General features: G+C 39.4%; 1 protein-coding gene across 1 annotated transcript in view; it reads left to right on the top strand.

Moving 5' to 3' along the window:
* The window catches only part of LOC120516297 (solute carrier family 12 member 6-like), an 80,642-nt gene extending 70,872 nt beyond the window's left edge, over window positions 1-9,770 (top strand). Inside the window, exons 23-25 of the mRNA XM_039738265.1 lie at window positions 3,197-3,414; window positions 7,716-7,849; window positions 8,906-9,770. Coding sequence (XP_039594199.1) covers window positions 3,197-3,414; window positions 7,716-7,849; window positions 8,906-8,997 — 444 coding nt within the window. The 3' untranslated portion in view covers window positions 8,998-9,770. The remainder of the gene's footprint in view (window positions 1-3,196; window positions 3,415-7,715; window positions 7,850-8,905) is intronic.
* Window positions 9,771-13,208: the final 3,438 nt, after the last annotated feature.

Genomic DNA, 13,208 nt, shown 5'->3' with positions numbered 1-13,208 from the left:
CAAAACATAGATTTCTATCAACTTTTGAGCTATTTCCGCTAACCAGAAGTTGTACTTTACCTTTTATTCATGCAGCTGCAGTCCCGATTTATTCAACTTTTATAATAATTGTTCAATATATTAATTAATTTGATTTGTTGTTGATGGTTCTTTAATGTACATAATATAAAAATAAAATCACTGTCTTGCGGTTTACTCCTTAAATGTCCCTCCCCATATCTGAGTATACGAGAAAGTCGAGGAAAGACCACTCCCGATTTTTAAAAATAAATCTGAATTATGTTTGGATAGCAACATTTGGTCGGACAGCCCTAGTCTAAAGTTAGTGTGGTATTTGTGCAGAATGTTTAAGACTATGTATTTTTATGAAGAGTGATAAAGTTCAGAACAGGACCTACTAAGAGAAACACGACAAAAACAAATTTTATTTGCCACGATTGAACACTATTACATGTCCTGTAACTTTCACAAAGCTTTTCTAGCAGCAGTGTAGGAACCATCAACAAAACAATCCCAGAACAGCAGTATCATCCTGCAGTAAAATATGAATTAACTATTAAAAGCAAATGGGAACAAAAAACATTACCAATCAAAACCCCTGGAACTATATGTTAATAAGAACAGAAAATTGTAAACCTGATCATGAAAATCATTTTACTCTGAAAGTGAAGTTGTCAACGCTGCAGAGTCTTACCATGTCACAGCCAAAATAAATTCCTGGGCACCTCCAGGAAAAGGTGTTGATCTCTGCTAAAGTTTGTTCAAAAGTAACAAGTTACAGTGTCCTCTCATTCCATTTTTGGGAGACCACAGAAGAGACCGCTCTTTGTACGGCAGCTAAAGAAACTCAACGTTTCTCTACCCATCCTGATTACGTTTCATTCTTTTCCTGTCACAGTTTGGTTCCCTTCTGCATCCTCCCTGCTTAAGATCAGGCAACAGCAGGCTGGTCAATGTGCCAAGACCACCACTGGCTATCCTCTTCCTTCAATGGATGACTTGTTCATTGCTGGCACTAAGAATAGAGCAAGGCAGACTGGTGTAGACTCCACTTAACCACAGCAGTCATTTATTCAGCAGACTACCAAGCCAAAGACAGTTGAGGTTCTTTGTCACACAAAGTACGCTAATATACCACTATGCATCTCAATAAAGAAACCTGCTGCAGTATTGAAAGCACCTGTAGAGTATATTTTAAAGAAGTAAATATCAACACATTTGTCAAGAAGCAACACTCGGACTACAAGTCATCTCTGTAGCCGACACACTCAGGTGTAAACCCCCCCAACCTTCCTTTCCTACCACATCCTAGTTGTCACCGATACTTTTGTTAGTTTGTACTCCGCCGAGAACTTGACCCTGCTTTGCCATCATACCGCACCACTGGTGCCAGCTCTGTTTGTTGTCTGGTGTTTGTATTGTCCAGTATTTTATATTGTAGCAATGATGCCAAGACCAATTCATGTATGGCTGACATAATGTGTTTTAGATTAAATCTGAAATATTGTCTTATCATTTGATCTTGTACTGCTTATGAGACACTAGTTTGCGATCTATGTTTTATTTTAACAAAGTAAAAAAAATGTCAAAGAAAGAAACAATCAGCATGTGAAATAAATCCACATGGCACCCCTCCTATGCCGTCCCATACCACCAAGAACTGCAGCAGTGCCAACCATCTCCAAATGAAGGTGGGATGTTTGGACCCGGCCAGTACTTGGATGGAAGATTATTTAGCTATGAGGCTATTGGGGGTGCTTACCCTGTGGTCTGTGTGCAGATGCCAAAGCCCCAGTGCAGTGATATGGACACTTTGCTGTAAAAATGGTGCCTTACTTCGGATGAGACGCAAAACCAAAGTCTTGATGCTCTGTGGTTAAAAAAAATCCCTGGGTATCTTTCTAAAAGAGCAGGATGTACCCTAATTGTTCACCACGGCACAATCATTCTGGCCCTCTCATTATTCTCTCCTAATGTTTGGTGAGCGTAATGGCAAAAAAATGGCTACCTTTACATCATCAGTGTGGATGCTGCACATTGGCGGTGGTCATGTGTTTTCCCCTCTGCCTGAAAAAGCTCTATATAAATGTAAAGAATTATTACTACTTATAACCAACCACACCAGCACATAAAAGTACAGGAAGCAGCACACCCCAGGTTAGGAATAGATTCACTGGATCAGCTTGTAAAATGTAAACAGTCAGTTCTTTAGCATAATTAGATAGATGGGGGTCTTCCACCTACAGGCAAGAAGAGGTTTAGGAGTTACAGTGCTCTGACATAGGAGTTTGTGCTGGTGCACTCACAGAACAAGGCTTGAACGACTAGGAGTAGAAGAATATGTGGCTCCTCACATGGCATTGAAGCGGGACAGCAAGTGATTAAGGTACGGAAATTCAGAACGGAGGACAAAACCGGAACATAGGTGTGCATGAATATCTGGCGCACAAGGGAATCTGGGCTAAGACCCATTAAATGTAGCTTATGAAGAGTACAAACTTAAATCGATGTTTGGAACTTCTTGCCAAAAATGTGGTATTTTTAAAAGGAGAGGATAATGTGCGATTGTGAGCTCCTGAGACCACTGAGAGATGAGGGGTAGGGGGTTTCTAGGAATTCTTACATAGAGAGAGTCAAGCGGTCAGACAGGCCTTCTGAGGGGAGAATAAGAAGATGATCATAGAGTAAAAGAGATGGATGGGTGACACCATGTACCTCAAGTGCTGATCAAAGCTACAGATTGTAGAAAAAGGTGGAAGAAGGAATGTCAAGGCGAGACTGAAGATTTTCGAACAATTTAATTACCAAGAGTCCCCAAACAGATCACGCAGTGCACTGATACTGTGCTGCCTCGCGTCAGACAGGAGATGTAGGCAACCACCCTAAAGCAACACACAATTATGAGACAACTTTTTAAGATAAAATTAAAATTAACACATAACAGACATTTGTATAGACATGGATTTGGTTATTTATGCATTATAAGCTAAATAAATAATACGTAGAAAGAGATAAACAAGAAATTAAAAAGTATGGTTACAAATGACAGTGACACATAAATTATTAACCACAATGGAGGGTCTTGAAGTGGAGATTCTACATCCCTGTGATTCTGGGCGTTAATTGAACATTCATGACAGGAGTGTAAGTCAGTTATGTGAATGTAAGCCTCTGATCTCGTGATCTGCTCCTTTAGGCCCAGCTTGTCAAAGACAGGAACTCAATGCTGCGACTGACCAGCATAGGCTCCGACGACGACGACGAGACGGACACGGGGGCTGCCACAGGGTCTGAGCGTACAGATCGGGTCCATATGACTTGGACAAAGGATAAGTACCTGGCTTCAGTCCGGGCTGCCAAGGGACATGGAACTGCGACATTCGAAGGCTTGCGAGACATTCTCAGCATGAGGCCGTAAGTCATACCTTTCCAGTCTTCATTTTTATCTTAAATCAGTTAATATCGTGTGTCACATTCTGCAGCAGCCCCCCTGTAAACTTGAATTTCAGAGTGTTCTTTTTGGGTGAGTTCCAGCCATGCTCATTTACAGTGATAGCAGATTTTCTGGGGGGAAAATGTATCTTCAAAAAAAAAAAAAATCAAAATGCTTTAATGGCATCCCCAAAAATACCACACGCCACAACATACAGTGAAAATATTTATGAAAGTCTTTATGCCATTTACAGTACATTTTTCATATTCTGTTGCCAAAAGATGCAATATAAAGTATGTTAAAATATGAGTGTTAGATTGTGTAATGACATTTATTGAAATATGTTTTCAAACTCATTGACACTGTAACTCAAAATTAGCTTTAATTAGCTTCAAGTGTCCCAAAATCAGTTCAGATATGTCCCGTCAGAAGGGCTTATCATCCAGTGTCTGTTATATGAAATAAACTTGAAGGCAAAGTGAAACAAACAGCTGTTGAAAGAATGTGGGTATACACTTGTCAGATGGTACACACTGTGGAAAGTACATTTTAATATAAAAAAATAAATACATGTGGGGGCATTCAGTCCTCTCACATTTATCTGAAAGTATGGTGGATGTAAACAGTATTCTGATCTCTTCACTTTCTGCAAACTTGATTTTGTTGTAATTTTAATTGGAAATGAATACAGTTGTCGTTTTGCTTATTAATCTACACCCTAATGACAAAAGTGTAAACATGTCTTCAGAAAGGTTTACACATTTGTTAAAAATCAATAACTGAAATCTCTTTTTGATATAAATATTTAGCTCTTTTGCTGTGGCACTCTAAGTCGTGGGGCCTCATGTATAACGCCGTGCGTAGAACTCGCACTATAACATGTCGTAAGCACAAAAGCTGAAATCTGCTTACGCACAGAAAAATCCAGATGCAGGAATCTGTGCGTACTCCAACTTCCACGTTCTTCCGCTACATAAATGTCAACTTCAATCTCGACATTTCCACTTTAATCACGTAGTTTATTTTGTCATTAAAGTAGAACATTATAAACTTCATCTTTAAATCGTTTAATTAACCAGTTTCTCAAATCACATCGTAATTAAAGTAGCACGTTAAATGCTTTGTTTTGTATTTGATCTTCTATGTGCCTATGTGTGTGAATCACTACTTGCTTCTTAAACTGGCTCTCTTCCTCCAACTGGACACAGAGTCCATTACATTCGTGATATCACAGCTCTCTGAATAACTAAAATACTGAGATGTATACGTGATGTCATTTTCATGATGATAGGAGTTAAAGCACGTTATTAAAAATGTGTTTCACTTCGATGAAATAATTTATTGCAGCAGTACTCAGGGGCGGCTCTAGGCTTGTGGTGGCACTGGGCAGAGGAAGAATCGGTGGCTCCTTCGCCCGCCAATGTCAGTAAGGTAGCTTATGCACGGCGGGTGGCCACGTCCGTTGCAGACACTGCATAGCCGCCTCGTGCTCATGACACAAACATTTAACTTTTGCCGAAATTTGTCGCTGCGTTTTTAGCTGTGTTGTTATTTTCTCTTTCTGTTTTATATTCAATATATGTTGGCGTAGCCGTCACTGCAGTCCTTGCCTTTCATTCCCCAAGTAACCGATCGCCACACAATCAGCTCTGTAATAGAAGTTAAGCCATCTGTAAGCTTAGCGCCGATTCTTCAAAACGTTTAAAGAACATTGAAATATCTTCGTAGTACATGTTTAATTATTCTATCCTAACGACACTCCCAGTGAAGAATATAGATTATTTAAATGAAGTTAAAGTTTTATGTGTATAATTTAACAAACATATTTTGCTGCATTTCACCTTAAAAATGATATCGTCATCATATGTAAATACGCGCTTTATAAAGTGGCTCAGGTTGTGTGATATTGTAACTGTAGTGCAAGTTTACAGTGGGGTGATTGTACTTATAAGTACTAACAGTTCTATAAGGTGCAATTGATTGACTGCATTTAAAGTTCTTGGGATGAAACTGTTTGTGAACCGCGAGGTCCGTACAGGAAAGGCTTTGAAACGTTTTGCAGTGGCTGAGACAGCGTGTCCTTGAAGCTGTATACCGATAATTCTCTTTCCGATCAGCTGCTGCTGTGATTCACACTCAGATACAGTGATATAAATACTCTGAGTGGTGCAGTGAGAGTAATATGGAAAAAGATGATCCGCTGTGGCAACTCCTAACGGGAGGAGCTGAAAGAAGAAGAAGAAATAGAAGGAGAAGAAATAGGAGAAGTGAGAGTAACAACGCTAAACCAGTTATGGTATTTGGTATACTATGGCTATTCCCTGGACCATTATATTGTTACAAGTTAATTACAATCAGATGCGTTACAATAATAAACAATATGCGGTTAGTTTCAGTGTATTTATAAAGCCGCATCAGGAAAATAATGACTAAACACAAACAGAAACCGTGATGCCAAATGAAAAGAATTCAGAGATCCTCAGATGAACAGGTCAAAGCCCAGCCCCATATTGAACTGAACATTTCTAAAAAGCGGCAGAAGCCAACAGGTGAAAATCAAATCTCAGGACCCCTGAAGAGTTTGTGACATTCTGCCAAGAAGCAAATTGTGCTGCCCTGCCATGCAGAGCCGCCAGGTGTTTCTTCAGAACAACTCGCATGCCTTAGTGACACCCTAGGCCTCGCTGTAATGACTGTGAAGATGCTTTTTAAATGGCTTCTCAATGTAGCATTATGTATTTTCTTTGCACTAAAAGGTGTATTGTGTAGATCAGGCAACTCCCTCCTGCTTTAATGCATTTTGAATTCAGTTTTTCAGGCAGCAGAGGAGACTGTTTTTCTGTCTGCTCTCTTCTGTTTTCAAAAATGGAAAAATACAATTACAAACAAATAAATGTCAGGCTTAATTTATCCTCTGCTAAAACTTTAAAGAGGAATTGTCCCAAGTGCCTTCTGTTACACAAAAGTAATTTTCTTTCCATTTTCCTTACTATAAAGACCAAGTGAAGTGCAGTTTTAAATTTAGGGATCTTTGTTCCAAGAAAACAACTACATGGGTTGTCAACATCTGTCTGCCAGACTGTCTCAGTCTGGGAATTTGCTCTGTGGCAGATTCCATGGACGCCTCGCCTGCGTGCAAAGCAGCAAGCTTTAAGCTTGAAGGACACACCGACAGGCCGTGCGGCTCACTGAGTGACAGAAGAATTGGATTGAGCTGTAAGGAGTGCGTCTGTGCTTGTAATGTCAGGCTTTGCTCAGCTCGCCACAATAGAAGAAATTCTGTTTCTGATTGAGGCTGCGAGGGCTCGTGTGTGCGTCCTTACAATCTCAAGGTTGCTGGTTCACGACTCGGGTGAGGCATTCATGGCAGCTGCTGTTGAGCAAATTCCTGGGTTGAGACACACAGACTTTGTCCCAATTTAACAAAATTGCCAAATATGTAGGGTCCTATGTGAAATACTGGCCATTCTTGAGCTCGGGGTCTTTTAGCTATTCCACACTGTAGAACTGCCAGTATATATTTTACTGCCAATAGCTCGGAGGAAGTTGAATTTCCATCATTTTTTGCAGAGCTTTTGCTATGAATGGTGCAGGCTAGGAAGTTAAGAGGGAGAATGCAGCTCAGTAATTTCCACTTAAATTTTAAATAATTATTAAATATAAATAATCTTAATTTCATATAGTCATTTTGTGTAGCAAAGATCAAACTGTGTTAAATAATTATCTTTACAACTAGAACACACACTGAGTAAGAGACACGGTGAAGGTTCACACATGAACAACTCCTCCAGTTTAACTAAGCTAGATGACACATTTGACAGAGTACAATAAAATACAATTTATTTTTGAATAGCCTAAAAATCACACAAGGAGTGCCACAATGGGCTTTGACAGCCCCCCAGCTTTGACTCTCTAAGAAGACAAGGAAAAACTCCCCCCAAAAAAAACCCTAGTAGGAAAAAAAATGGAAGAAACTTTGGGAAAGGCCGTTCAAAGAGAGACCCCCTTTTCAGGTAGATTGGGTGTGCAGTGGGTTTCACAAAATGGAGTTAAAACAATACAATACACAGAACACAACACAAGTAATCCTCAATACAATATAATAGTGCAAAAGAAATATTACAAGTACAGAGCAGAATTCAACAGTAGATGATATCACATAATGTGATTTGGATTTGTTCAGAGTCCTGGAGACCTCGGCCATCAAGCTGCCTCCCCTAGTGACACTAGCGGTGGTTTCAAATCATTTAAAGTGCTCACTGAACCTTTTGTTTTCTTGCAGTGATCAGTCCAACGTAAGACGCATGCATACGGCAGTCAAGTTAAACGAGGTAATAGTCAACAAGTCTCACGATGCTCGAGTGGTACTGCTGAATATGCCTGGGCCACCACGGAATACTGAAGGGGATGAAAATTGTATCCTTCTTGTTACAACTGGTAACTGTGGAGTGGGGTGAGTTGGCCAAGTGTCAGAAGACATTTCCTTAGTCATCACTCATTAATCAGCTAAATGGGGGAACAGTACAAAGCCAACTTGGCTGAAATGTGTGTTTTGGCCGAGTGAAAATAGCTGAGCTTTAACCTCCTTGGTGTCAACCTCCGTGTCTCTCAGACTCCGAATTCTACGTAAATATGGCTCATTCTGAGTAGGACTTGGGTTAACTGATTGTCATGAGATGCGGAGCATTAAGCCTGAATAACATTCAGGAAAGTATCCTGCTACCATCTTTGTAGATGTAATATCATCATACTCTAAAAAATCACAACTGTTTGCATGTGTCCAGCCACTCTGTGGTAACTCGTGTGATATTCATGAGTAGGGCACAATGGCATATATATGATATTCCTGGTGAATTTGGTCCCTTGAAGGTTCACTATGGTGGACGTAGCTTTGTGTCAAAAAAAGGCAAAATTATTGCATTCAAGTAGAAGGCTAAGAAAGACATTAAGGTCCTAAGTGCTGCTCATAATGCAGCAACTATCAATGTTGGTGTTAGGAGAAATGTGGAAGTCCACAGTAACACATCGATCAAGCAGATCAGGTGCTAACATTCTAACCTCTCATGAAAGAAAAAGCAAATATGATAAGAAAAATGTGCAAAGAGACAGGCTTCTACTGTTCTGATTGCAGCAGCACTGGGTCTTGTGATGGTGGCCGTTTCCAACCATACCGCATGACGGTCGTGTACAGCAGTGGACACTCGGCATGCCTTTCCTGCTATCTATACTGATGTTTTGGCATTTACATGTTTCTGTTAGACATAGTAACATTTTTTTCTTGCTGAAAAAAAAAAAAAAAGTCCACATTATTGTCTTATTTTTCCAGGAGTAAATGTTAACGCTAAGGAGGTTAATTGACTGAAGCGGTTGTTTTCGGCTGCATTAATTCTGATTCAAAAAACCAAACAAGGTGGCGCCATGTGTGCTTTCATCTACCATGGCAGATGTTTTCTTTAATGTTGTATTTTCAAGACATGGAATTTTTAGAGGTGTTGACAGAAGGCTTGGAGCGAGTCTTGCTGGTGCGAGGAGGAGGAAGTGAAGTCATAACCATTTATTCCTAAACTACCATCCTGAGCAAATAATGGAAATGAGTGGAAACGAGGTGGGCTTACAACAATAGGCAACTGAATGTGCAACTTGAGAAAACTCCAGCATGCCCACAGCGGGCTGCCACACTGTGTTTCTCCAAGAATTGTGTGCCTCATCAGTGGTTGCAGTGCATGCTGAACTGTTTTTTTTTTTTCTTTTTTTTTTAAGATACATTTTTATTGGATTGATTTTTATTTGCATCTGCCCAGCACTGCTATTAAAAGATCAATCAGAGAAAGAAAATGAAAACTTTTGTTTTGGGAATCCATCTACAGGCCCTGCTTGCTGCTGAAGTGAGGCGCCCAGTGTTATCTGTTCTAATATGTTAGGCTCGTTAGGAGTTTTACTTAAAGACGTTTCCACTATTACTGTGAGCAGCGGCCCTGTGCGCGGAGTGTGTGGCACTGGACCACCAGGCTTGCTTTCAGCGTATAAGGCGTCTTTCGGGCAGTATGGCATTTAGTGCTGGCCAAACAAGAACAAGTGGACAAGGCAAGATGAATTCTCACAGAATCATGAACCTATTCATTTCTTTAAATGCAATTTTTTTTTATTTTTTTTTTTAAAAAGGATAAAATCCAAAGCAGGGGTTTAGTTAAATGTTTCTACTTCATTATTATGTGAAATCAGTATTTAAATGGCGGTGGTGATGATAAGGTTTATGATGTCATGTCTAATGTTTATTTTAATATTGACTTTGTTTTTGATAAACTCGATAAGGGACAAGTAAATAGTAAAACAAAAAGGCACTTTACTTCTGTTTTCCTTGTTTTTAAATCTCTTCATATGTATGGCGGTCAAAGTTAGCTACGTTGGCTGGCATCTGACACTTTAATTAGAAAAATGGACAGTGTTTTGACTGGTAAGAAAAAAGACCGGGGATCAGTCCTCACATGTTCAGACTTGGGTTCAACCTGCATCAGTACGTCCTCAAGACAAAATGTTTGTAGTTCTCAGAGTTCTGACACTTCAATTTTTAAAAAGTGAAAGCTGAAAAACTTACTGAAAGGGGGGAAAAAAACCTCCTGAATGAACACCACTGTGGTCAAGAGAAAAAAAACTTAAAGGGAAAGAAGAAGAAATCTGCAAGCAACATCAACCAGAATCACAGGGATTCTCAAACATGAGGTCAGTGACTTTTACTGCAGGTCCCTTCTTCTGAAACTTTATTGTCCCTCGGCCATGGAGAACCAAAGTGTAACTTGGCAAGACCCTAATTAAGGAGGATGAAAACAAAAACACACACAAAGGGATTCAGGTATACAGCAGAAATACCCTCAGAACTACACTCAGTCCTGGAGGGGGTTTGGGGAGAGACAAAATGGGGGCAACTCGAGAGAAATCCTTTGGTAAGCGTAACCTGGACAGGAACCAAGGCAGGAGCCTCGCTCAGGCCTCTAGGGTTGTAAACCACATCACTGTCATACGTAACATTTGAAATACATTATACCCACACGAAATTTCAGTGATACCTTGGTATATGTCCGCTTTGGAATAAGTCCAACTTGGTATACGACCTTTGTTTGGAAAACGACTTGCATGCTACCCTTGTTCACCTCTCTCAAGACAAAGCCACGACTGCCCACGAGTGTCAGTACGTCAGTTCATAGCATTCAGTTAACAACCCAGGCTATAACTCTGAATTTTCACCTGATTTTGTGGTTTTTCACGTAAATTTGAATTGATTGTTGAAAAGCATGAAGGTGGCATCTGGACTCGGCTGCTGCATACCGTATGCCAAGAACGACGATATCTACGATTGTGAAAAACAAAGACATTATTAAAAAGTAAACTGAGGTTAAACTTTCATTTATTTCATATAATTGCTTTTGTATTTATGTATTTTAGTATTAAGCAGTGTTTAAATTATTTTATACAACTCCATCAATGTATAATATGCCAAAAACAATAGGATTTTTTTTCCATGGGAACGGATTAATCATTTTCCCTTTTAAATTTGTTTGGTACAAGTCAAAGAATCTGAAACGGATTAAGGATGCGTACCGAGGTACCACTGTATATCCTTTAAAAAGTAGGAATAGTGTGCTCAACCAAATAGTTTAATCACAATTGCCTCATGTTCCTGCAAGCGACTCCTTAAGTTAGAGCAATTAAAAAAAACACCTTGAGGCCTCACTTATAAAATGAGCACAAACCCAAATCTGATGTTATCTGAAAATTGACAAAGTGAAGAACATTCTTACTCATACAGAAACTGAAAGGAATATGTACAAATGTTTCCTTGTGCACATGTATTGATAGGCTGCTACATATCCATCTGCTAGACGGGAGACTTACTAAAAATGGTTTATACGAAACTAGTAAAAAAAAATATATAAAAAAAATTAAAACATCAGGTTTTTAACACCAAGTCTGAAAAAAATGTACATCAGAAATGAGAATCTCATTGTCGCAGTAGTAACAATTGTCTCACAGGCAGCGTACAATGACAGCCTTACCTGCATTTGTATATGAAAGAACTCCTAATGACAACTCTCATCGATCTGTCTACTTGACTGACTTACACTTCTTTTACTATTGCAGTACCATAATGCGTTACATAAACTATAACAAAAGTCCTGCTTTGGTCTTATTTCAGATACGTTAACCGATTTGCCAGTCATTAATTAGCCTGGTGTGTTCACTATCTACGTACTGCATATATGAACAGACCTCTTTTAAAGGTGAGGAGCTGTGGCTGCTGGTCTGAGTTTTTGGTGGGTGTTTCGCTCTTGGTGTTGTCAGCTACCAAGAGCCATCCTTGTGGTTCTCTCTAGCAGCTCAGCCCCAACACCAAGAAATTTTAATACTAGTAGCAATACTGTGCATTGTATTAAAATACAGTACTCCATTATAATTCATTGATAAAAGTCAAGTACTACTAGTGGTATTATTACATATTGTATTAAAATACTCCATTCATTGTAAGTAATAGATAATAAACTTACCTGATGTTCTCCTTTCTCTTTGTTCTAAACTCCAATTACTTGAAAATCTTGTGAGGGGAAAAAAACCCCTGAAATCGGTTTACATCTGGCAGTATGCATACTTAAGAAGACAATAACTACTATATAACCGCTAAATGGAACACCAGTATTCCAGTGAAAATGCAAATTATCCCTCTGGATGGGTTCCTTACTGGGATCAGAGAAAATTTGCTGAGAATTCAGAGCATCTCCACTTACTGTCAGTTGAACGACTTCTGTGTTACAGACCCCCCACTGTCAGAGCCTCCCTTTAACTATATTTTGACTTTCCATCAAAACAGCGCTCACTAGCTGCTCATCTCATTTGGAGAGATTTTTTTTTTTTTTTTTCTTCAAATATGGTATTGTATCCCACCATCTAAAAGATATTTGAGGTCTTTCTGTGGCTGGGAAAAGAGATGCTTATTCACCCATGCAGAATTTTAAGGTGAGCTGTGACGTACAAACAGAACAGGAATGAAAAGGAGTTGGGAACATTTACTTCTGTGTTCAGACGTGTTAAAAGTCCTTCACTGGAACATTTAGGAAACATCTGCATGTTCCTATGCACATTTTTATAAATGAGGCCCTAGAACTTGTGTGACATCAGTTCTTCTGCCACACTTGAATGCTTTCTCAAACAACCGAGGTAAACAAATACAGAAGGGGCAATGACAGCTGTAAGCATGATCTTGCTGGTTAGCTCCCCGGTCATATTCAGCAAATCAAAAACATTTCAGACTGTCCTGAACAAACACCAGCACAGTTTTCAGTTCTACCTCTAGGCCTGCTTTTCCATTACAGTGTTGTAGCAGGAGACAGGAGCACGAGGTGTTTACCAGAGTCCTGTCACAAGCACAAGGCTCTGAGGACCTGGGGTTGGATTTTCAGCGGATACCCTGCCTATCTGGGTCTTGTAAACTCCCCGGCCTGTGTATATTTTCTCCATGTACTCCTGTCTTCACTCACATCTCCCAACACTGGCATTACTGTTTTCAGTATTGAACGTTAAATTAGCCAGTAAAGAGTGAAAATGAGAAAATCAGAGCATTAAATGTAAAACTGGTATGTAACTCTAAAGCAGCAACATAAATGTGAATTAAAACAAAACTGCTATGCAAGTATTTTGCAATTTTCAATTTGTTTTGTGCTTTAAGGCAAGTTCAGGTCATTAAATTGTGATCAAATGTGTGCAAATGTTACAATGTTGTTAAAAA

The sequence above is a fragment of the Polypterus senegalus genome, chromosome 1 (genome assembly GCF_016835505.1).
Source record: "Polypterus senegalus isolate Bchr_013 chromosome 1, ASM1683550v1, whole genome shotgun sequence".
Taxonomy (NCBI): domain Eukaryota; kingdom Metazoa; phylum Chordata; class Cladistia; order Polypteriformes; family Polypteridae; genus Polypterus; species Polypterus senegalus.
The sequence above is the reverse complement of the archived record's forward strand: the minus strand, read 5'-3'. Positions and strand labels throughout refer to the sequence as shown.